This window comes from Pipra filicauda, unplaced genomic scaffold (assembly GCF_003945595.2).
Source record: "Pipra filicauda isolate LSUMZ 115617 unplaced genomic scaffold, ASM394559v2 scaffold7_size6619720_pilon, whole genome shotgun sequence".
Taxonomy (NCBI): Eukaryota; Metazoa; Chordata; class Aves; order Passeriformes; family Pipridae; genus Pipra; species Pipra filicauda.
Genome location: NW_024104976.1, coordinates 5,284,785 through 5,310,158, shown reverse-complemented (window position 1 = coordinate 5,310,158; position 25,374 = coordinate 5,284,785). Strand labels below are relative to the sequence as shown.

General features: G+C 39.9%; 1 protein-coding gene across 3 annotated transcripts in view; it reads left to right on the top strand.

The window, feature by feature from the left end:
• Positions 1 to 25,374, top strand: part of MYO1E (myosin IE) — a 79,755-nt gene that overhangs the window by 50,201 nt on the left and 4,180 nt on the right. For all 3 annotated transcript variants that reach the window (XR_003543648.2, XM_027736911.2, XM_027736914.2), the window contains exons 11-26: positions 556 to 636; positions 1,025 to 1,111; positions 2,329 to 2,415; positions 3,479 to 3,646; positions 4,425 to 4,510; positions 5,092 to 5,173; positions 5,982 to 6,088; positions 9,316 to 9,414; positions 13,102 to 13,246; positions 16,680 to 16,794; positions 17,493 to 17,662; positions 18,208 to 18,353; positions 19,322 to 19,468; positions 20,708 to 20,865; positions 21,649 to 21,741; positions 23,697 to 23,901. Coding sequence is in view for 2 of the 3 variants with exons in the window: in XM_027736911.2 (XP_027592712.1) it covers positions 556 to 636; positions 1,025 to 1,111; positions 2,329 to 2,415; positions 3,479 to 3,646; positions 4,425 to 4,510; positions 5,092 to 5,173; positions 5,982 to 6,088; positions 9,316 to 9,414; positions 13,102 to 13,246; positions 16,680 to 16,794; positions 17,493 to 17,662; positions 18,208 to 18,353; positions 19,322 to 19,468; positions 20,708 to 20,865; positions 21,649 to 21,741; positions 23,697 to 23,901 (1,976 nt within the window). In the remaining variant the exon portion in view is untranslated. The remainder of the gene's footprint in view (positions 1 to 555; positions 637 to 1,024; positions 1,112 to 2,328; positions 2,416 to 3,478; positions 3,647 to 4,424; positions 4,511 to 5,091; positions 5,174 to 5,981; positions 6,089 to 9,315; positions 9,415 to 13,101; positions 13,247 to 16,679; positions 16,795 to 17,492; positions 17,663 to 18,207; positions 18,354 to 19,321; positions 19,469 to 20,707; positions 20,866 to 21,648; positions 21,742 to 23,696; positions 23,902 to 25,374) is intronic.

The following is a 25,374-nucleotide window of genomic DNA, read 5'->3' as shown; positions in this document are numbered from 1 at the left end:
TCATGCTAAAGTACTCCCTTCTTTGGAGGGCTAGGACTGTACCTTTGACCACAGATGGATGAAGCAGAGATGTCCTCCCTGGTGGCACTGCCAGTGTCTCAGAGGTTTCCCTCATCATGGCAACCCTGAAATTCCCATTATATGCCTGTACCAGCACTGACACTGCAAAGAGTCAGTCAAAAACACAGAATAAGGTGAAAAGATTCAGAGTACCATCTGCAAAATGCATCAAATACCAGACTGAAAGCTGTTCTTTTTTTTGTTGGCTCCTTTTCTTCAACTGAGCTGGTTACACTGAAAGGGAAGGATTTTTACAAATAGTAGATCCAAAGGCTCACTGACCTGGAAAACAGGATAGCATACTGTTCATTTCCTAGCTGTTAGTAACACTTTATTAAAAAGTGAAAGCAAAATAACCTATTACATATATTGGTATTCAATTAAAATATGTTATCTTTTAAAAAAACCAATATTTTTATAGAAGTGTTTAAGAATATAAGTATCTTTAAAATATATAACTACACTTTGTTTTACATTTTGTTTCTGTTTTATTAGTCTATTAATAAGGCTATGGAGAAAGACCATGAAGAATATAACATTGGTGTCCTTGATATTTATGGCTTTGAAATATTCCAGGTAAGGCAATGCAATACTTGGTGTTTGAGCAGATCTGACTGAGCTGAGGTTTTTTGTAAGTTAAAGGGGGAAAAAATCCAAACCAGAAAAAAAACCCAAACACATCCTGTGGCCAGAATAAAAGCAAAAAAAATCCCAACCGAGCTTCCTGGACATTGCGATCTCACTGGTAATGTCTCACTTAATAAACATAAAGTATTGAAGGAACTTCAAAGAAACGAGGTCATTGATCTTAAAAGAAAGATCTGAGATTCCACAAAATGTCTATAAAGTCAGCAACCCATCTATCACTGACAGTGTTTCTTTGAAGCTTATTGCCAGCATAAGAACTAAAAATTATTGTATATAAGGCAGGAGACTAATTTTTAAATTGTTTCCTTTTCTACAGAAAAATGGTTTTGAACAGTTCTGCATCAACTTTGTTAATGAAAAACTGCAACAGATTTTTATTGAACTGACGCTGAAGGCAGAGCAGGTAACCAGACATTTACTATTTTTGAATTCGTAAATGACCTATTACTTTTTCAATTGTTGGAAAAATTGAGGTTTCATCATCTGTTAACAGTAAAATCTGCCCTGTTAAGGAAGACAAAGGAATAAAAAACAACCTTTGTTGTTGGCTGACCCTAAAACTATGAACCACATCAGCTGCAGACATTTGTTGTGTGACAGAGTGGTACAGAAGTGAGTCCACCACACGGTGTGCTCATGCAGTCATATGACTGCCCAGGCTTGCTGCAGAGTCTGACTCACTGACAGAGATGGAAAACTGCAGCTTGGCTCCATCCCTGTGCTTTCCTTGAACATGACATGCAGTTAACTGGGAATACTTTTCTAATTAACTCCACACCTTTTCTATTTTTTTAAATATATATATATGAATGAAATAGATTGCAAACAAATGCAAAAATACTTGTGAAAGTATTTGCAGTTCTCTGCTCATGATCTTACTGCAAAATCTCACTTTACATGAGGGAGGGCAGGCAGAACACAGCTGAGACAGGGCCACTGTGGTGAGCTCGGGGCTGGCACCAGCTCTGGGCCAGGGTTTTCAGGAATGCACACACACAATTGCCCTTGTATGGAATTACCCAGTCATTGCAGTGACCTGCAAAGGGTGCAGCTGAACTCGTATATATGCAGCTGACAGGTCAATTTAATCGGATTTTAGTGTGAGTTCTTGCCCAGTAACTCTCTAGATGTGTTTGTGGTTATGGTAATTGCATACAGAAATAACAAGCTGAGCTGTGTCTCCGTTCCACGTGCGTTTCTAAATGCGTTGTTTTGGGGGTCTGATCCTCAACGTGCCTGCCACAGTCGGAATTTTTAGAATCCGTCAGGATGTGGAGGCTTAGGTACACTGTCAAGATACTGTTAAAGTAGCTTTGTTACTATTTGCAAAGTGCTTTGACAATAAATGCACTGTAGAAGTATTCCTGATCTTGTCAGTGAAGGGCTATGAATGACAAAGGAATGTGTGGGGAGAAGAGTGGGATTCCGATTCATCTTTTAGGCAGCAGAGAGCTGGATTTAACCATCATTAGGGTCATTTCTCCCACCTCCACCCAATCATACATTTGGCAAGCCTCCCTGAACATGAGTAGTGCAGTTTGTGTCTGTGGAGTGTGTTGTAAATCTAGTGCTACATCTGCAGTGCAAAGGAATATTTGCATCTTTCTTTTTACTTAACAGGAGGAATATGTGCAAGAAGGAATTAGATGGACACCAATAGAATACTTTAACAACAAAGTAGTGTGTGACCTTATAGAGAACAAAGTGGTAAGTATTTAGAGCAAACAGGTGGAAAAAACAACAAGATTTTTTCACTAAAATATTTGGGCAACTGCTTTGCTGTCAAGAAGGTTCATAGGAAAAATGCAAATACTGTTGTTCAGTTACTGAGTCATACTATGTCTATATATAAATCTTACATAAGATGTCTTATAAGAGCTCTAAGATATATGTCATCTAAGATACCATCCAAAAACAGAACTACATGATTGATGTGTGACTAAAAAATACAATGATGGAAAATAAAATTTTATCCACCTGAATTTATCATGAACTTACTGACATACTGTACATCAGATGATGCTTTTTTGTGTGCCTGGGAGATGTATTTCAGTTTGGGGAAGCTACAACACCACCTTCCTTTGAGGTACTGTTGCAAATTAATCAGAAACAAGTGAAGAGGAAGTATTGTGGATAAAAGAAGTTTTGTGTCTTTGCTCCACAGAATGTTCTGCAGTTTCAAGTCTTTATGCTCTAATTTGGGGTGACAACAAATGTTGAGTTGTCCTTTAGGACAGAAATAGGTTGTTTTTCAGCTAGTTCTTTATCCTCATGTAGGCCAGAACAGTAGTTCAAATACTGTAGTGAGTTGTGCTTAAATGCACATCAGATCTTGCCCATTTCCTCTCTGTATCAGGATAACTAGGAAGAAGATAAGATTTCTGTCACAATATCAGGTATTGAGCTCTTAAGTTTGTCAAACTACAGCATGTGAACTTAAATACTTTCCTCGGACATTTTTTTATTTTTTGGTGGAATGAGAAAAAAACTTAAAACAAATATTGATGTTTTTGTTTTGGCTTTTTTTTTCAACAGTAATCATTGTTTTCCCCATTATTTCCCACTGTCACTATCATTACATGAAGTGGGATCTCTCCTTAAACTGTTTATGTAAAAATTAATCTCTGCCAATTGGAGGGAAATTCTTCCTGACTCTGCTCTGGTGGTTTTGTAGCAAAGATAGTTTTGTGTTTGAGGGGGGGGAAATACTGGCATCATAATTTTTTGCCCTCCTCACTTCTGCTGCTGTTCTTGTTCTGCAATCTTTTAGAATCCCCCAGGGATTATGAGCATTTTGGATGACGTGTGTGCCACGATGCACGCGGTGGGAGAAGGGGCTGACCAGACACTGCTCCAGAAACTCCAGATGCAGATTGGGACTCATGAACATTTCAACAGCTGGAACCAGGGATTTATCATTCATCATTATGCTGGAAAGGTAACGTGGAAAATCATCACTGAATTCTCTGTGATGTATTTATGAAGAAAAAGAACAGTAATGAAAGGAAGGGGGAAGCCCTATAAAGGGCTGGTTTGGTATAAAATAACCAGATTATCTCAGGAGACAGTGTCCTTTCACAGTGTAGGGAGCTTAGGACAAATATGCCCCAATGTGTGTCCCTTGCTGAGGAGAGACGAGTCTGGGCCTTGCTGCTATCAAACTTACTAACCAGAACTTAATATTAAATGTTACAAATAAGTGCCCCCAGACTTTTATTAATTGTAATCTAATTAAGATTACAGTGTTATAGTAGCAGTAAATTTAAAGAATTCAGATATAAAAATGACACTATGGGGATGATATACCAATAAAACTGGGAGTATAACATACAGTTCTGTCTTCTTTGGGTTTGTTTCTCAGACTAGTCATGGTTTCCTGCAGTTATAGTTAATAACAGTAAATCCTTACTAAGCAAAAACTTTTCTTCAGTAAAATTCAGTATTAAATTCACTCGTGTCATATTCCATTCACTAGCTCCATAAGTCTTTTTAAATTTGAATTTAAACTGAATTTAAATATAAGGATGAAGCTCCTTTATGTTTGTTGTGAAAGAGCTTAATAATACATGGAGGGATTTGGTGCTCATTGTAGTATCTAGGTTTGACCAGACTAACCAAAAAGTTCAGAACAGCTACTGATGAGGACAGAATTTAAATTTTCTTTAATTATTGGGTTCTCAACTTACCACAAACAATCAATTTCCACCTTGGCCCAGGTATCTTATGATATGGATGGATTCTGCGAGAGAAATCGGGATGTTCTTTTCATGGACTTGATTGAACTCATGCAGAGCAGTGATTTGTACGTAAGCAAAACTTGCTTAAAGCTAGGAATGACTCTTAGTTCAGATGGATGCAGAGGGCCTGGCTTCTCTACTTTGCAACTTGTGAACTCATTTGTATAAAAGTGGAAATAAATCACAACTTGCATTATATTGACCTTTATTTTCTACAAATTGGAGTAAGTGAGGCACTGCAGTGTTGGAATCCAATGCTGTAATGGCAGCCGTTTGTTTTGGCCTCAGACAAGGCCATCAGTGCTTTGGCATCCTCTCAAACAGGCACTGCTTTGACAAAAAAAGTAACGTTTTTTTGTTATGTATTTTATTAATTGATGATTGCTCTTTAAGAAGTGTGCATTTCTTCAAGTCTTCTAGAAGTCTGGTATCATGTCTGCCAATGCTCACTAAAATAGCAAGGGATCTCTGTGAGGAATGAGGCTCGTGGAAAATACTAATCTTAAAATAGATTTGACATAACTCTAGATTAATAGAAATAGCTATTTATATTCTGCTCAACTACCCACTTTTACAGCACATTCCTTGACATGCCTGCATTGCATTGTCTTTCCATGCCAACCCTGTTTTATAAATTCTTTCCTAGGCCTTTTATAAAGGCTCTGTTTCCTGAAAATCTTCAAGTGGACAAGAAGGGCCGTCCTACCACCGCGGGCAGCAAGATCAAAGTATGTCTAGTTTTGCAGTGAAAGTGTGGGTGCACGTGGTTTTGTGTTTGTGTATGAATATCTAAATAAATTTTAAAATAAGTCTTCTCTGTTTTTTGCTGTCCAGACATTTTTAAAGATAGGCATCAGGAGGATCTCGATGCAAAGTGATGCATTGGTTCAACTGTTAGACTCAGCATCCAGTGTTCGTTAAATGTTGTGTTCAGCTGCATTCCACAGCAGTGGATTTTGCAAACGAGCAATTGATGGTACTTGCATGTGCATAATGAATGAGCCGCTTCACTCAGCCACTTGATGTCCCACAATTAACTACAGATAACTGGTCTCTTTATAGTGCAGAAAGGCAGCCCAACGCCCACTGAAGTCAATACAAGTCTTTCTACTGACCACAGTGTGCCTTGAATAAGGCAGCAAGTGTTAGAAGGCTTTGTCTTAGAAGTCTCTTTGGAGACCGATTGTAAAATACACACTTAGATTACACATTGCTTTGGAGATCAATATTTTATCAACCTCTTTCCTCATATTTCACCCTGACAGTCAGGTTCACTTCATGCATTCCTTGTCACTCCTTATTTTTATATAGTAGTTTAAATACATTACATAGCTGGAGATAATGATGCCTTCTCTTTACTAAGCTCTTCATGAGGTGCATATTATTTCAAGACACTTTGGTTGTTCTGGAGAAAGACCAAAGTCAGCTGGATCTAGTCAATGGAATCATCCGATCAGATGGTTGATAATTTTAGAATTCTCTCGGGATTTATAGCCTGTTCAGCTCAGATCCTATTGTTTTTCTTCTCTTTTACAGAAACAAGCCAACGACCTTGTAGGTACCCTGATGAAGTGCACACCCCATTACATCCGCTGCATCAAACCAAATGAAACAAAGAAGTCTCGAGACTGGGAGGAGAGCAGGTATGGATAAGCAGAGTATGTGATGGGAGCCACTCTAAAGAAGCCACAAAAATTCATGATTTCTAATCACACAGCCTACAAACAGAACTAGATTCTCTAAATCTGGCATGACTCCTCCTAAAGTTTGAAGATAAGGGATGGTCACTTGGTCTAAATCAGCAGTTAGTGTATGCAGTTTTTAGCTTTTTTCCTGTCAGTTATGAATAATCAACATTTGCATGAGTACCAGTATATTAGTATATTAAAGACTCAGTTTTCCATGTAGAATTTGCACACCAAATGCATTATACATATCTTTTAACTTTTACTACTTTTTAAATTTTAAAACAGCTTCTGTTAAGGAGCTAAAAAGCCAATACTATTTCTGTATCTGCTTTTATGTATCAATCTTACCAGAAAGTGCCTATAACCAACAATGTAGAAGGTTCCTGTTTTACTTCTTGACTTTTAAGTTTAATTAGCTAACTCTTTATAGGGAATTCACTGGAATATTGTATCAGGTGATTATATAGATATTAAATAGATGTCTAAATCATCAGTTTGGTTTATCACATCTTAGCTGGAAAAAGATGCTGCTCTCTTTTGCACTGAGGTAGGTGCTCAGTAGAGTGTGTTTTCTATGTGAGGGCCTAATGTAGATAACATTTATTACTATATACCAAGTACTTTTGGTAGTGGTAAAGTTGCTGTTGAAGCAAGTGGTTATTTCTGTTACAGTGCAACAGGTTGCAAGGCCTGATAAAAAGCATTCTTGAGAACCCCCCAGCAGAATTCCCTTCCTGCCCTTTGGCATGCAGACTGGCACAGTCACATGCAGATGGAGAGCACTTACAGAAGCAATTGGGTCTGCCCTTCAAAATGTCACTGAGGGCTTGGCAGGAAATGGAGACCCTTTTTCTGTAGCTTTTCCACCCCTGAAAATCCTACTATGCAATGCTTAATTTTCCACTGACACTGGGGACTAAAGAAGGGGAAAGAAAGTGATCCTGGGAAAAGTGTTTATAAAACTTTTAACTATAAGTTGAGGGGCTTTTAAAATCGATCATTTAGGTATTTGGAAACAGGCCTGTTATTGTGGAAGGTGTTGCTGGGAAACCAAGGAAACAAACAAATAAAATCCTAGTCCTGAGAAAAGGGCAGCTTTCAGGAAACGCCTTTTGGAGCAAAAATGGGCAAGATTTCTTCTTGTTTTCCCATAATGAGGATGGTGTGTTATCAGTAGCTGCTGTATTTGCCAAGTGAAATACAAAGGATTGTGTACTATCAAACTGAGACAAAAATGGAAGTGCTGCTTATAATGGTAATGCTTCATCCCTGTTTAAAACTCCTAACATTCCCTCTCATTTCAATCTGTGATTGCCCACCTATTGTAGTAGGACTTCACTGTGGCAGTTAGGGACAGGTCTGGGGAAAAGAAATTTATATGCATATGACAGTTCAAAGTTCAGCTTTATTTTGTTGTTTCTCGATCTTACTGTGAGAGGGAAATACCATAACTGAGTTTATGTGATATTGTGCTGAATGGTTGATTAAAGTTTTTTTTTCTTCATTTTCTGCTGTGATCACATAATGCTGCATCATACCCCATAGCTGATGTGATGGGAATAGTAATTTGCTTATTAGTAGCAGGTTACTAGACCGTGAAAACGTTACTGAAAAAGGAAAAAACCCTCTCACAAAGCCTGTCTTACTTCATGCTCCCAGAAGCCATGTAACTGCAGCTTTCTGCTGCTGTTGAATAACTTCAAAATATTTAGCACTGAGACATAGGCCTTGTGTAATATCTAAACCTTGTATAATACCTTAGTTATTCCAGAAATTGGGGTGTTCTTGAAATGTGTTTTTGTTCAGGTCCTGGCACAGCCACTTGGACTTGTATTCAAAACTGCTGCATTAGCTGAATTCCCAGACCCTGACCTGCTTGAGGTTGCTGCCTGGAGGGAGATTTTCAGTGTGCCTTTTCTCAGAAAGGAAGGGAAAAACAGAAAAATGTCTCAAATTTTCTGGTGCTGGACACTAATACTGGCAGGACAGTAAGAAAATAGGAGTAGTACTGTTGCTCCAGTGCATTATTCCAGATATGAACAGGAGGGAAAGCTATAAACAGGAAAATATATTTTTGTCCACCAACTTTCTACTGTACCAGAATTCTTGGAGTGGGTACAAATATGCTTTATTCCTTGAACACAGCAAGATTAAAATGTTTAGTATTCTTTATTGTAAGCTAAAAGAGCAGTATCACTCATCATTTAGTAAAACACCTCTCAGAAGTGTTCTTCAAAAAGAAGAAATAACAGAAGGGATTTTGTCATTTGTGTAGCAAGGGATTTCAAAAGATTTTTCCCTTCATACTATGAATCATGTAAAAAAAATGTCCCAACAAAAAAAAAATCAATGGGCAGTACATTTTATATTGAAATTTAATATTTCAAAATAGCTAGAGAAATAACATTGAATTAACTGAGAGTGTTTCAGGATTTGAAAAATTTTTTGTAAAACTGGAGAAATAGTAAGCAAACCAAAATTAACTGGCTTCTTACAGGCTCACTTTTTAAATTATATGTAAAGAAATGTTCTTTTATATACTGTTTGTTGACCAGCCAAGCTTCAGCCAGCCTTGTGCCTGTCCTCAAATCCTTCCGTTGCAGCATGGTAAAATTAGGAGGAATTCTAGCTTTTCACCAATATACTGACCTGGCTTTCTTTCTGATTCTTTGTGAAGTGAAAGTTTGGCATCTGGGGCTTTTTTCCAGCCGTCTGACTTGGTCCTGTCTCCAGAACAACCAAAAAAAATGCTGCTCTGTGCTACTGTTGCTGTTTAAGCTGTGTAAATCATCGGTAAAACCTACAATAAAGGAACACAAAAGAGTTTCCTGGTCCTTTGGGAATTGTATAGGTAGTAGTTACTTGGCCTTTCATGGGTAATAGTATTAGCTAAGGAATTTGGACTTTAATTACCTTGGAAATGGGATGCTAAACTAGGAAAAAATGCTAAGGTAAACGTGCTACCTGTATTTATTTCAGCATTGTGGTCTACCTGCCTTGAATATTTTTCCCACCATGCAGTGTGCATGGTAATGGGGAAGAATAGATTCATATACCTGTGCATGAATTTTAGCAATCAGTAGTCTTTAAGCATGATTCAGACTGTTAAGAATCTGCAGCCTCCATCCACGAGTAGGCTGAAATAAAATGGATGGTAAAGCTTGTGTTGTTTTTGTCCACAGAGTAAAACATCAAGTGGAATACTTGGGTCTGAAAGAAAATATTCGAGTAAGAAGAGCTGGTTATGCCTACAGGAGGGTTTTCAAGAAGTTCCTGCAGAGGTAGGGTAACATTCATTTAGAAGTACTGCTGCACACTTGTTTATATGATGAGGAGGGAACCAAGAGGCTGCAAGTTTTGAGAGCTCATTTCCCAATTACCCTTTTTTCCCCATTTGCCTTGCACAGTGATCTGGATTGCACAGAGATTTGAAACTGTTTTAAAGCCTGGCTTTGTGTTTGTGAAAGTATTTTCATTTTTTTCTGTAAACTTGCCGAAGGCCCCAGTTCTTTTTGTAGTGCTGTGAGAGGATACCTCAGAGTTAAAGAGTTAAGGGAACTGCTGCAGTGCCTGAGATCTGCTAGCCTTTGTTTCAAATGTTACTGCTCTAGCTCTCCCAGCTTTTCTCCCAGTGACAGAAGAAGATAGGTGAAGAAATACATGCCTGCCATTCAACCATTGCAGTGTAAAGAGTAACTTCAGCTTAAATTGCTCATTATCCTTCCAGTGGTGTTCCAACAGCTGGGAATGGGTACAACTCAAACCACTGCAGCTGCTCTCTGAATGAATGAAAGCAAGTCAGAGCTCTGTAAGACCAGTCCTTTTTTCAGTGTCTTAGGACCAGCTGTTAAGATGATTAACTACCTCCACTAGCTAATGAAATCCTCTTAAATAAAAGCAGTTTCAAGATTTATACAACATTCAGCTTCTGGTTTTTAGAAACTTGAGACATACAGCTAATAAATGCCCAAACAGACATTATGTGACAAAACAGCTCTTGTTGAAAGTCTTTGAATTGCATTTGAGAATATAAAATAATACCCCAAACAGTATTTGCAAGGGGTGGAGTATAATTAGACAGCACAGAACAAAGCCATGAATAATACTTCATGATAATACCAAAAATGTTCTAATAATGTAATAATAGTCAGGCCTAAAATCTCTTCAAGTATGGACTCAATTTTCATTATGGAACAGTTTGAAATTCCTTTTTCGTCACGATCTTCAAGCCCAGATGTATAAACATGATTATGCTTCAGGCTGTGTTATTTAACACAGACTGTTGCTGAGACAGAACAGCAGATTTATAATGAGTATTAAAATCCAGCCTCCCTAGCTGTTGAACACTGACTGTGAGGGCTGTGCTGGTCTAGCAGTCTGCACAAAGGAAAGCTACGTGGTACTTCTGGATCCACTGAAACCATTCTTTGTGGAATTCATCCATTTGCTTCAAACTAATTAGCTGTATTAAATTTAACATTGTGTTAGGAGTAAAACCCCTCCTGCTCCCTTTCCATGCTCAGTTCCCTAGGATGCAGAACAAGCTCTGTTCTGACCCCCTGAGGCAGTGTGAGTAACAGCGGGCAGAGCATGGGATGGCCAGGAAGTGCATGCTTGGACACTTGTTTTCATTGGGCGTTCCTTGGCAGCTCCAGATAAGTGGAGATTTCTGGGCTGAATAGACTTTTATGTACAAAATTTACATTTGCATGCAAAAAGCCACAGTCTCTGAAAAGGCCTGTGTGTTCCAAGGCATAACCCATCTGAAAGCTGAGCTCTCTGCTCCCAGATTTAGACATGAGACCCAACTGCTTACTGTGAGTTTATAAGAGATAGTTTTAGAGGGCAGTCATGATTGAAATTGTTTCAGGAGCATTTAAGAACACATTTGTGCTGAAATGAAGTGTAAGGTAAATTACACAAGCTTGAAAAACTGAGATGCCTGGATAGTGCCATGACCTGTTTGATGGGAAGCACAGGGAGATTGCAGTGGCATTGCTAAACAGCAGCCAACAGTGATAGAATTGTCACCTTGGCAGACTGTGAAATGCTTCACTGCTGCATGTTACAGAATAATCTGTTTCTTCTGCCCTGCAGACTTGCCACACCAGTAAAATGTATGAAGTTTATTTGATAAAAAAGGAGAATTTCAAATCTATTAATTTGTACCCAAGATCTTTACTTACATTAAAAGGTCTTAAGAGTTCAGGAGATGTAGGAGAGAATTTGTAACATGCTGAAATGTCATGTCACACTATCTTGTGTGGAAGGTAGCAGTTTCAAACACCTTTATTAACCTCACTCCTTTATCTTCAGACTTCATTAGATCCACCTATACTGCTGGTGGTACATGATGAACCTGCAAAAGAGGTTAAATAAATGATCTGGGACTTACTTTAAAGTACAGCTCCTTATTGGGTTGTAAGTGTACACATTGTCTGTAAACATAGATTATGTTTATATAATATACAGTATAAATATAGCAGTGTATTAAATGAAATCCTATATTTGCTATATTTAAGGTGGTGTAAGAGCTAATTCATTATACCATCAAGCATAGTACCTGAGCATTTGTTAACTGATGGATTTGAACATGAGAACATCAGTGTTTTCAGTCCTACTGAATTATTCATCACTTATCATTCTCTTCTCATGTGCCCTCTATTCAGAGGTATTTGGGTTTTGTGATACATTTCTTTTTAACTGTTTGCTATTTTTCTTTTTATGGTATTGTTACTTAAGTTGCATGACACTGTCTCTGGTTCCTGGCTGGATAACATTTTAGATATTATGAGTAATCAACATTCCTTCAATGTATTTTCCAGCAATTCCTTGTGTGCTTTTTGAAAGCATTTTATTAGGAGCTGCCTAAATTATCTTAAGAACTTGGAAATTATAACAAACTAAACTCCATACCTTATCACTTTTTTACATTTGTTGAATAGTTTTACTAATAAGCATGATTTAGTTTATATAACTTAAGTACCCTTAAAGCATTAAAAAGAAATTGTCAAGAGTAAAGAACATAAAATATTTCAGGGAGAGATTTGTCACAACATATTTAGCTGTTCTCCAGTCTTCTTGTCACAGGAGTCTAAATAGCTGCTGCTAAAGAAGTTACTTACCCATTGACACACTGAGGCAGCTAAAGCCCATCAAGTGCTCCTTTGGTGGGCAGTGGAACAAGGCAGCTTTGTAACTCCAGCCTGGCAGTTCCAACAGCCCAAGTTAAGCCTGAAGAAGTGGACAGTTTAAAAGGGGCTGAAACCTGGCATCTGCTTCATTCTCAGGGATTATAGAGAATACCACGAGAGACAAGGCTACTGCTTCTTTCTCTCAAATCCATGTTGTTATAGCACTTCCTGCTCCTTCCCTAGCCCTTTGTGTGGGCAGTTCCCAGTGTTCCCTCCAGGGAGCTCCAACATCACTGTTGCCTCCCTCTTGCCCCAGAGGCCAAGCCAAAGGCTACCTGAGATAGAGCCAAGAGTGGCTCCTTGCTAAATGCAGCCCAGCTCCTGGACAGGTGGGTCAGGAGCACGAGCTGGTCTCTTGCTTAGAAACAGAAAAGACCTTTGCAACCAACAAGAGACTCAGAGGGCTTGAGTGAGAAATTGGGAATGGATGTAGAATACTAAGGATGTAGGTACTCAAATCTGGACTGTACGTGAATAACCTCACCCTGGGCTTCAGCAGATCACAGCAGAACTTCCTGCAATTGACTGCTGCAGTTACCAAACAGCAGCACAGCAACTGGAAATGGGAGACTCCAGGGCACTGTTGTCCTTCTCATTGCAGTTATTTGGTCTCACTGAATAAGAAACATTTTAATACTCTGCATCTTGGCACACACCAAGCTCTGAGTCCTGCTCCAGTTGTTAACTCTTCCCCAGGGTAATGCTGACCCAGAGTCAGTGGTATCCTGCTGCTGTTGGATGCCGGGTCTTAATCTCTCCTCCTTGATGGTTCAGGTACGCCATTCTGACCAAAGCAACCTGGCCTTCTTGGAGAGGAGAAGAGAAACAAGGAGTCCTCCACCTGCTTCAGTCAGTCAACATGGATCCTGACCAGTACCAGCTTGGGAAATCCAAAGTCTTCATCAAAGCTCCAGAGTCTGTAAGTGTGGCAGAACATGATTCTTTAAGTATGCAACTGTTTTGCTGAAATAAAGTCCTGCCCACTCAGAAATGGAGAATGGGATCTGCTGAGGTGGGAGAAGCATAAGAGTATAAGAGAAGCTGGGCAGGTCTGCCATTGACACTGTCCAGAGGTTTGAGGCACTTTTACAACAGGCACAGTGCATGACGCCACTGCATGACTGACACAAATACAAACAGCATTAAATGCATCAAGAAGAGGAGGTGGGATATGAAGATGCTTTGGTGGCAGGTTGCACAAAGTGACATCCAGTCTGTCATATGAAGAAATATCATGGCATGAAAATATCTGTGACCATTACCCGAGAAAACTGGTCCTTTTCTCAGTGCAAGAACTACTGATGAAGGTAGAATGGTCCCCAGTCAGTAAGGATATGTTGTGCAGCATTGAGTAAATCAATGTTCCAGAATGACTGCAACTGGAAATCCTGTTCTAAGAGAATATCAGGGAGGCATCATGGGGCTGTTTTGATCCTGTGGCTACTAAACTGCACAAAATCTGTTGGAAAAAAGTTTTCTTACATTGCTATTCTAGAAAGTTGTTAAGGAAAATCTGTACTCTACTCACCATCATTTATTCCTTATGCATCAGAAGCCATAGGGCTTAGTTTCTGCTTTAGCTGAAGTTACATTTTAAAATAAAAGCAGACCACTTCTATCATTTATCATTTTCTGTTCCAGGAATATATTTTTTGCTCTGCAGAGCAATAGTAATTCAGGCCATGACACTGCTGTGCCCAATCACACAGGAAGAAATTCGTTAAAAGAAAAAAGATAATGCTTCTCCAAGTCATTATAGACATTGTGTTCTTTCTACCATAAATAGGGTAAGATATTGTTCAGGAATAATGGGACTTTACATTCCTGCCATCTGAGAGACATGTTTATACACTTGGCATACAGTGCTCGAGATGTAGGTTATTAGAATACTTAGGTGCATGTTGATATAAATAATATAAACAATTAAGGGAAGAAAACAAAATAATTTTTGTGTGATGGCTGCATTCTTGAACTGTGCTGCTTCATGGATAAACAAATACAAAATTTTAAAGTAGCATTGTTTGCAGTTTTATGTAACAAATCTTACAAGGCACTATCTGTCTTTCCTGAAATGCCCCTTATAAGAGCACAGATTTTTAGCAGCTGCATCTTCACAAATGGGGTGAGTCTTATTCCTGTTTTTTTCAGAGAAAGAAATGAAATAATTTCCTGGTTTCTGTCTTCTGTTTAATAGTGGCACGTGCTCCCATGGGATTGATGGATCTAGTTCCCCTTTGCTCTGAAGTGGCCAAAAAGTTAATATTCTGTACCCCAGCATCATATGCTGCCAGGTTGTTCTCTAGAGGAAGAAGTTTTTATCCAGTGAATGTCTCTTCCCATCCTAATGCATGTTGTTAATACTAAGCCCTGGTTCCATCTATATGTCATTTAATGGTGGATCTGTGAGTTTTCCTGAAGGGCAGTTCTGTAGGTTAGGAAAACATGATGTTGACTGGAAATAGTATAATTTTTTGGGTTGTGTTTCAAATTTAATTTAAATTAATGCTTTCAATTACTGTGTTTTCTTAAATTTTTTTTAATGCCATGAAATCTGTTTTTAAACAAGTGCTAAAAGTACTTTTTTGTTTTAAGTTGAAAATGTTTTTTGTGAACTGAATATTCTCAAGTTTGATTTATATCTTTTATTAAGAGAGACAGTCATCCTTCATCTTATATTACTAAAGTATTGGCTAGGGTTATATTGCTTTTGAGAAAAATAATCTTTTAGATGGCAAATGAAATTTTTTCTTTCTACCACCAAAAAGAGCACCTGTTGTGGTTAATCAGATGAAAAATACTTGATTTTCTCAGGAGTGCAAGAGGAGGCTTTATAACACATATTTTAGGGAAGAGTTTGTGTAGTATTTTTATTTTTATAGCTTAAGAACTGGATTTTAGCTCAGTGATTGAGTGGTCACCTTAATGGTGACCTTCAGCTGCAGGTGATAGATTATTTTGCGCTGAGATTTTACAATTAGCATTGTTGGTAGAGAAGTAAATGGTGAGTGTTCATGAGAGACAACATCAATATTGTTCCTGTAACCTGAATTACACGAGGGTTGGTTACAGCCCTGCTGAGGCTGAGGGTGTTTTTGCATCAGGAGCACTCGTGGCTGTGTCTGAAACCCTACCCAGTGCTTGTGCTCCTGAGGAGATTTCTTCTTTTTAATAAGTTTGCTGTAGATGGAGAATTGCCAACGGTGAAATAAGGTTTTATGGGTGGCAGAAAGGAGGCTTCATTATTTACATTTCCATCACACACCTGAATAAATAACTCTGTACAGAGCAAGCGAGTTCTGAGGAAATGGTTTGCACTAGATCAAGTTTCCTTTTTAAGATCAATATGAAGAACAGTATTTTTCTAGATTTGCAGGGTTTACAGTAGCAAAAGAAAAAAGAATCCTAAAGCCCAGGTTTGCTTCTTCTTATACTCGTTTTTACTAATTTTATCTCTTTTGAAAGACAGAAGTTCTTATGAATGTTTAACACACAATGGAGGGAAATAATAAGCAACAGTCATGTCAGTGGACTGATTGAGTGCTGTAATATAGCCAAATGCTTGTGCTTCTGGTGAGACAAAAAAAACATTTAAGCATGTAAAAGGCTTAAATATGTGAATATTTGAATATATGAAATAGTGAAATATGCTATATCCTGCAATAATTTTGAAGTTGTTCTAATGCATTAAATTTACATATATTTTAGTGGGACCTGGGAAATTCTCAAAAAAGGGGGTGCGCCTTCCATTTCTGTTTTGATAAAACAGTATGGTCTCTTGATTTCTGACATTTGAGACCTAAAAATCTTATTATGTCATACTTCTGAAATGTAAGGTCATAGTTGTAAATCCTGCAGCCATCTGACAAACTTCACTGGTGAGAGAGGATGGAGCCAATGGACACGAGAGTGTGAAATTCAGGCAGGGAAGAAAGTTGGCTGTGAACACAGTGTACTGTGTTACACATTGCACAGATCCCCACAGACATGGGGACATTCTGACAAGGGAAGTGGAATTTTTGGAGAATGTGGAGGTGGAGGCTGGATGAATGGCCAGTGGAGAACCTTGAGTTGCACCAATAGAATATTTCAGGGAGAATCCATGCTCCTCTTCCTTCCTCATGGGGTTTGGAGCTTAATGGGTAGACTGGTAAGAGCTGCAACCACTCAAGCATCAGAGATTTCTTCTGGAAAAGGCCACCTTAACATTCCAATCTCAGCTCCCACAGCTGTGGTAGAGGCACCAGCTTGCATCCAGAATGAAATGCACTGGGGAACTGTGGAAAGTAAAATGTAGCCTTTGCTTGAACTTTGCGTGTAAAATGTTTGACACACTTTTCTGTCTCTCTGTACAGCTGTTTTTGTTAGAAGAGATGAGGGAGAGGAAGTACGATGGGTACGCCAGGGCCATCCAGAAGGCCTGGAGGAAATACGCGGCCAGGAAAAGATACGTCCAGATGAGAGAAGAAGGTGGGTCAGAACTGCTGCTGGCAGGTGTTGCACACGTGGTTCCAGGAACAGGGAGAGGCCCACAAGGGATGAAGGGGATCTCTCCCTCTCTATAGGCAAACAGTGCAGTGCAGGTGACTGTCTGGGAATGACTGCAAACTGTTGGATGCCTGAGGTAGCACTGGTGAGGTTGTGTGTGCTCTGCACACACGGATTTCTTGGGCTGACCAGTGTTTTGCTCTCAAATCAAAGCCAGACTGAGTAGGACAGACATCAGAGATGCTCCAGGGGAATCGAAAAAGAAAATCCTTCCCACAGTTATGCAGACCTGGATGTTCTGTAGATGATACAATCCAATCCAAGGACTCTCTACTGCTTAGTTGTGTGTGTTACCTGGGTTGTGTGAAGGAACATTCTGGGTTTGGAAGGGTTAATCTTAAATTTTCAGAAATGAGTGAGGAATTCCTTAGTTCCAGAAGTGCTCCCAATTCACCGGAACTGCTGAGCTTGCCATCAGTGTGTTTCATTAGGAATGAATGTAATGATTGCATACATCCTTACATAAGGATTAATAGCAGTGCTTCATTGTTTTTTCCATATTATAAACAATTTGTTTATCGCTTCTTGCCAAGAAGTTCTGTGTGAAACAGCTCTTTCAGATCATGAGTTCAGGAAATTTAGTAAATGCTATTAATCAATGTTTATTTTTGGTATTCAAGCATCAGATCTGTTGCTGAACAAGAAGGAGAGAAGACGGAACAGCCTTAACAGGAATTTTGTGGGAGATTACATAGGCATGGAGGACCACCCAGAGCTGCGCCAGTTTGTGGGCAAACGGGAGAAGATCGATTTTGCAGACACTGTGACTAAGTATGACAGAAGGTTTAAGGTGGGTTTAAGAGCCACATCCACTAGTGATTAGTTCTGCTGGGATTTAGAGTTGTCTTCTCCATCCTGTAACAGAAAACTCCACCAGGCTGGTGTCACACCATCCAGGACACCAGCTTGAGTAAAGTGTCTTTGATTTAAAGACTGATCGGGAAGCAGTTAGAGCCTTGTGATCAGAACACTGCTGTTACCAAGCCTGTTGTCCCAGGATGAAGGTGTGATCAGAACACTGCTGTTACCAAGCCTGTTGTCTCAGGATGAAGGTGTGATCAGAACACTGCTGTTACCAAGCCTGTTGTCCCAGGATGAAGGCTTTATGGGACTTGCTGGGCAGAAAAGCTGCACTGCTTAGGAAAGGGGGAACAAAGCTAGCTTTCCTGTCCTGTGCAGTCTGATGTGATTAACCCCAGCAGTACTTTTTTCACTTGAACCAAAGACTAACAGTGTTGCCCCAAATCATAGCACTTCATATATCTGTGGAACAGCATCACATCAGTGCAGTGATCCCTGCACAGCTGTGCATTTTCAAACCATGTTGTGTTTCAGAGCGTGAAGAGGGACCTTGTCCTCACCCCCAAGTGCATTTACCTGATCGGGCGGGAGAAGGTAAAGCAGGGCCCAGAGAAAGGCCAAGTGAAGGAAGTCCTAAAGCGAAGGATGGAAATGGAGAGAATCCTCTCTGTTTCTTTAAGGTCAGTACCTTAAATATATGGGCAGAGAAACCTTCTCACAGGCATTTTCCAGTACTCAAAACCAGCAGATTTCACATTTTTGCAGAATTCTTCACAGATATTGCAAGATTAGGGAAAGGTCTGCAAGATGTGTCTGCTCACAGTACCACTTTGAAAATCTGTGGTTTGTTTAACATACAGATTTTTAATGCTGGTTGCAATAAAATAACTCTGGTAGATCGAGGTCAAAGATGGGAGTGGAACCTGTCTGCAGTGCTCCAGGTTTGGACTGTGTGCTGTGCCTGGCCTGTGGCATTCTGAAGGCAGTGTCACACTGAGGTAGCCAGAGCAGAGCTGCTGGCCAAGCTGGTGAAAGCTGTTACACTCTTCTCACATGTAGATAACAGCTCCACAGAACCTCCTGAAGCAGAACCAGATGTGCTTCAGTTCAGAGGAAATCCTGTAGGTTACTTAATGTCTAATAATGTTTTGGATTTAGCTTCTAGATTTTACTTTGTTGTAAAACACATTGATGTTTGTATAGACTCAGAATTGCGAGCTATCAAACTGTCCATGTGTTCCTCCAAAACCAAACCTTAAAAACCTGTGGGGACAAAAGGGCTTTTCCCTCTTATGTTACTATGGCCTGAGGTAAAAATGGATCTTGATCAAGGGATCTCTTAAATCATATTGATGTGGCTGAGCAGGGATGCAGCTTTAAGAGCACATGGTTTTTTCGTAGCAGCAATTATTGTAAAATGACTAAGTAGTATTCCTCTCTCTCAAAAGGGATCGTTTCAGATATTCCATTATAAATTCCTGAAAAAAAACCCTGTTCTCAGAAAGCAAGGCTCCATAATTAATGCTGCTTGGACTTTGTTATGTTTTTAAAAATTACCCATGAGTGCTCTGTGAATGTCATTATAGTGCTGGCTGCATTTGCTGATGAAATTTTGAACTGACTGGTATATGCTCTGATTTCCTTGCAGCACCATGCAGGATGACATTTTCATTCTACATGAACAGGAATATGACAGTTTGCTCGAATCAGTCTTCAAAACTGAGTTTTTAAGCCTCTTGTCAAAACGATATGAAGAGAAAACACAAAGAAAACTACCTCTGAAATTTAGCAATACGTGAGTTACGGCTTTTTTCAGTGGGCCTTTAAGGATAAATGTTCTTTGTTCTTGCTGCCAAGGCAAATGAGTGCTAGTTGTGGAGCCCTGACACCATGCTTTATTTTAAAATAATAGGAGGTAGCACAGTGTAAAAATATGTATGTGCAGGGAGACCAGACTTCGTGGTTGCCTTGTCAGAGGAACAGGTTAGGATTATAACAATCTGAAATTCTGAAGTTGGTTGTGGGTGCAAAGCATTGCAGGGTGAAAGAATAATTCTAAAAAAAAAACCCATTAATTAAATTATATTGGGAACAGTTTTTTTAGAAACAAGCTTGGAAAACTACAGAGTGTCTGATGTGCATTTGAGCTGTAAGGACATCCTGGAAGCTATCCCAGCAAACGTGCTTTTGTTGATACTTCTACCCATTAAACAGATGAGCAGCAGCAGGCCTTGGATTTGTATGTTTATTTTATTGCCTTCAAAAAACTGGAAGAAATACAAGGCTACTGGAGATCATTATTTTCATTTGGAAAGGGTGTAGAGGGACAATTGAAGTGTGGAGCATTATTGTAGCATACACTGCTGTACACTGGGAATCCAAAGCCAGGACCAGGACCCCACTTCTGGGGTCTTGCCCAAAACCAAAACATGATTTTTTTAATCTCATATCTTGAGTACAGTTCAGAGGAGATGGAGAGTGTAGAAAGAATATATATAAGTGTGTGTGTGTGTGTGCGCTTACATGGAAAAAAATGTAAACTGAAAAGATTGCAGTGTACGTATCCAAAACATTCAGTCCCAGAACATGCACAAGGCCCGCCCCAAAGCATATACATCTGTACATCTGATATATATCTACATCTAACAGTATATGCAGAAAAATGTTGAGAAGTGGAGCGCTCCAGCTGCTCCAGCAGAGTCTGCTGCAGAGGCAGTGATGTCTGAGGGCAGACACATCTCTTCCTCGGACCTTGGCACATTTTTCTTCAAAGCTCTCTGTCTTCTCTTGGGCATCTTAAACCTTCTTTCAGTAGCTCTACCAGGAAAGTTAAAACATCAATTAAGAAGAACATTTTAAAAAAAAGGCATGAAAATAAGATTTAATTAGGTGGTTTATGGCACTCAGGGAATGCAGGTTCTCAGTCTAAGCTTCTAAGAATTTTTATAATTCTCTTATCTGCTGCCAAGTGATATTGTCTTGATTTGACACAGAAATGCTGGGTTTAATTCATGTGTTCATCTGCTTCTGTTAGACTTGAAGTGAAGCTGAAGAAGGAGAGCTGGGGGCCCTGGAGCAGTGGTGGCTCTCGACAAGTGCAGTTCATGCAGGGCCAGGGAGACGTGGCCCTTCTCAAGCCAAGTAACAAAGTGCTGCAGATCAGCATCGGGCCGGGGCTGCCAAAGAATTCCCGTAAGTAGGAATTTCCTCGAGAAGTTACAGAATGGTTCACTCTTTCTGACCTTGCTTGGCTTTAGCCTCACCATGTTCTTAGTTATTTCTCTGTAACACTTAAAAGATGACCCTAATGATAGAGCAGAATTCCTTGCTGCTTGACAGTTGTGCTGGAATTTTGTTCCTTTCACTATGTACCAGTGGTTCTTGAAATGCCTGAAATTCTTTCCCCTGCAGCAGAAGAAATGAGGGCATTTAACCATGTGAGTAGTACAAAAGGCACAGTTAGCCAAGCATTTTGGGGCAGAGTTTCACCCTGCTCTGAGCTTCTGCAGTTCCTACACACCTGCTGATGGAAGGTCTGCATCAGGACAGGTGGTGACATGAAGAAATGTTATATCTGTACATCACCAAAGATCAAGCTGCAAATACATCAGCCTCTTGAATTTTGTGCCCTGCCTTTCTCTCATGCTAATTGCTGTTCAGAAGCAGCAGAGTCAGAAGTACTGCTCTGCCAGTTCTCCATGGTTATGAACAAGTTCATAAAGCTCAGGTGTTCTGGGCCTTCTTTACTGTAGTTGTGAGACAGCTTTGCTTTATGTCCTGTGGTTGAACTGGATCACAAAAGGCAGAAGATGCCAAAGTCATCCTTGTTGCACCTAAGGCTTTGGAACAGCCTGGCCAACAGTCAGATTCCTTATTCCTGAAGATCAGCACTGTTGAATCACAGAGCAGGGGCTCTGGACTGACTTAATTAATGTAACTCTGAAAGGATAACAGAATATTGCTGGTTTCTTTTAGGTCCTACTAGACGGAACCTTACCCAGAGTAGAGGGTATTCCAACAGGTCTCAAAGTCAGACTTATCCTATGAGAGCTGCACCACCTCCCCCTGGTAAGTCCTCTTAGCCTCGGGCAAAGCAAAATTCCAGATTAAAACTTTCACTTTACTCTTGTCATCTGATAATTTTTACCCATTAAAAAAAAATCACAGTAAAGGTTTAAATTGCTGTTTAAAAGATCCTGACTGGAAAACATATATCTGTAGGCATTTTATGAAGTGTACTGTTGGAGTCTGCAGACAATTGAACTGGTATTCCCCCAGAGGTGTCCTTGTTGTCGTGGATGCTGACTTGTTCAGCCACTAACACTAACCCTGTAGCCTTCTTCACTTCCAAGGGTCAAAGCTGTGTGCTTGTCAAGCCACAGACAATGCTTTGCAGTGAAACTGCTTTCAGTGCCAGTAAACCACAGAATGCAATTTATGTCTCATTGTCCTGCCCTGTTAAACATGTAACCAGCTGTGGTGTGTGCTGGGGCAGATCAGCTGTGCCAGTAAACAGCCTGGCTTTTTCTACATGGGACTGATGTCATTTTAGGGTGTTTCACTTCTGCCCTCGGGAGATACGATTAATTTTGCCTGTGAACTCAGAGGGCAGAACAATATTCCATTGACCCAACGTTTCCCAAGAGGTTTTTTTTTTTACTTACGCTCCCAGAGTACTTTTTTTTTTAACAAAGGCTTCTCTTTCAGTCAGTTGCTGTTTATGGAGAAGAACAATGCTAGTGGTGGAAGTTTGGGGGTGTGACCAGTCTTGGTCACCAGATTAACTAGACAATTCCAAATCCTCACAGCTGTATGAGTCAAACTCAGGACTGTGTGATCTGCAAGAACTGCTTGAAGTGGGAAATTACTGGAAAGAGCTGACCTGTCAGCAAATGAGACAGTGAACAGTAACATTGTGGGCCATTGTCCTGAGCATTTGAAATGGATTCTGCTGTTTTCAGACCTGTTTTGAAATCAATGGTCCAGTAGCTGAAGAGACTGTTATGTCTATGTTCAGAAGAACCCAAACCTTTATTTATGTAACCATAATATCAGTGCCATACATTGCAAAGTGAGGTTTATTTATGGCTGCTTAAGCTCTGCTGCAGTATCAAGAGAATATCAGAAGCAGATACCAGCTGTTGAAGGCAGTAAGGTTTTTCCCAGTGTCATGATTATGAATTCTCCTCTCTGCACAGCTGTTCATTCTGCTGATTTTTAACAGGCATAATCAAAGTGGAAAAAGGACAGGTTCACCCACATCACTAAACAAACTGATTTTGAATATAAGCCTAGCTCCCATTTTATTCAGTAGGGGCTTTAGGAAGGTAAAGCATGGAGAGGAGCTCCTTAGGCCCTGATCCTGCAAGTAGCTGAGACATGGGTGGGTTTGCTTTAAATTCAATTTAGAGTCATAATTAGTTATTTAAAGGCATTTACCCATGTCATCACCTAGAAAATTCAAACTCCTTTTCAACTATCAAAGTAGCAGCAAGGTGGGTTTTTTAAACAAAGCTAATTTAAAAACCCCAAGTCCCCCCCCCCTTGCTTATTAAAATAGACAAGTAGTTATAGCAACTTAATAAAAACAGTCAAATTCCCTGAATATGGGGTAGACTGAGTTTGAACTTCACAAGAAAAAGAAGAAAAGACTCCCAGCAATTCTGGCTAGTTTGGGATTAACCCTTATCTGGATAAAAAGTTATGCAGTGTTTTAAAGAGTGGCACCACATTCACTAACAGCTGAATTTGGCTGAGAGCCAGTCCTCTTGTTTGCGTGTAACATTCAAAGCCCATGTTTTAAGCTTGAGCACAATCCCATGAAGTTGTGAACCCAAAACAGGTTGTCAGCAGACCAGAAACTGGGTGTACATCACCATTTGAACATGAATTTGTTTTCAGGCTCCTTGGTAGGTGAGGCTCTGACAGTTGGACCTGAGGGCTGAGCCATCAATGCGAGGGAAAAGTTACCTTTATTGAACTGGAGTTTGGACTGGATGTGTTCACACTTTATTTACTTCCAGGTCAGCAGCAAAATGGAGTAATAAATCCCCCACAGTCCACGGCCCATCCTCATGTCCCAGGAAATCAATGGGCTGCTCAGAAAAACCTGTACACGAGTATGACACGACCAGCTTTGCCACGGCAAACGTCAGGAGGGTCAGGCAGGATCTCACAGCAGCCAGAAAGCTTGGATTTCTTGAAAGTACCTGACCAAGGAGCAGCTGGGTAAGATTTTACATAAAATCTGATAAAAAGATGTCCATTTTTTGTTAATAGCTTCACACACAAATTCTTGGTGACTGATAACAGTGTGTTCATGGGTGACTAGACTGTGCTGTTGAGCTGTACTCAAAGGTATCATCATCTTCCATGGGATTCCAAACACATATTCCATCATAAAGGTGAAGCAGCTCTAGTTTGATATCTTAAAATTGAATGTTAAAATTTTTAAAGGCTTCAAGTTTTTCAGTGACCTACCAGTTTCTGCTTTAACTCAGCCCTTATTCCAGTCTCTAATGAACATCAGTGGAGCTTTACTATAGTGGGAATCTGAGGGTCACTTAGTTGTCCAAGACTGCTGCCTATTCAGCAGTTCCATGGAAAAAAAAGAAAAAAGAATGTGGTTTAGAGGAAACAGTTTGGTGATGACTTCCTATTTGTGTGATTTAATTCTGATATAACCAAGTCTCAGATAAATTACAGTTAGTAACAGCTGGTTGTCCCAGGGCATATTAAATCAAGGGAAGTTACATTAGCAGATAAGAATAAAAATCCACTGTGATAAGGTGTAATGTAGTAACTTTGCAGAGTAATGGTTTGTGCAGACACAAGTCTGTACTCCACAGCTCTTCAGGTAAACATCTGATAAATATCTCCTTGTTATGTAGGAAAACCCCATGTGTGTTGAACAAGCCATCATTCTTACATCTTTGTCCAAATAACACTGAGGGAAAAACCAAAGGGAATTTAGATTTTTTCCTGTGAAGAACTCTGCTTGTAAATTGGAGTTCAGTGCCCTCCTCAAGCTTCTCGAGTCCCTCTCTTTCCCTCCCTTCCAGCAGCTCTTTCCCTGCTGCACAGTGAGAGCAGACTCTCCTGGCAGCAGCTGGCTTTACCTGGCACCAGTGCTCTCACTGACTCAGGGCAGTCCTTGCTCACCACTACAGCTGGAGCACCAGGTACCTCCTGGAGGTGCTGGAGAAGTTTGAAGTAAAACCTGAGACACTGCTGTAGTATGAATTTTGCCTGAGGAACTGCCCAAGGATTTAAAAGCCTCCCATGAATCCTATCCTAACACATTCTTTTCCCCTCCTATACATTGTGAACTGCAGTAACACAGCAGTGACATGCCCTGTTCCAGGATGTTTCTTGCTCCTTACTGACACTTTAGCAGTCATGGTACTTCTACTCAGAGCTGTCAGTTGGGACCCAAACTCCCAGGCCTAACAGCAAATCCTTTTGCTAAATGTGCAAGAGCTAGCACCTGGGGTAATCTGGGAGAAATCAAGGTTAAGTCAAACTTTCACCAGGTTTCCACCTGACTTTCTGCAGCCCTTTAACACAATTGCTCTCAGCCCTGAAAAACTCTGAGATTATGTGGAACAGCTCAGTCCCCTTCTCCAGTGATCCACATAAATGAGGGTTCTTAAGAAGCAGGAAAAAAAAACCAATCCAACTTATTTTTAATGATATCAAGAG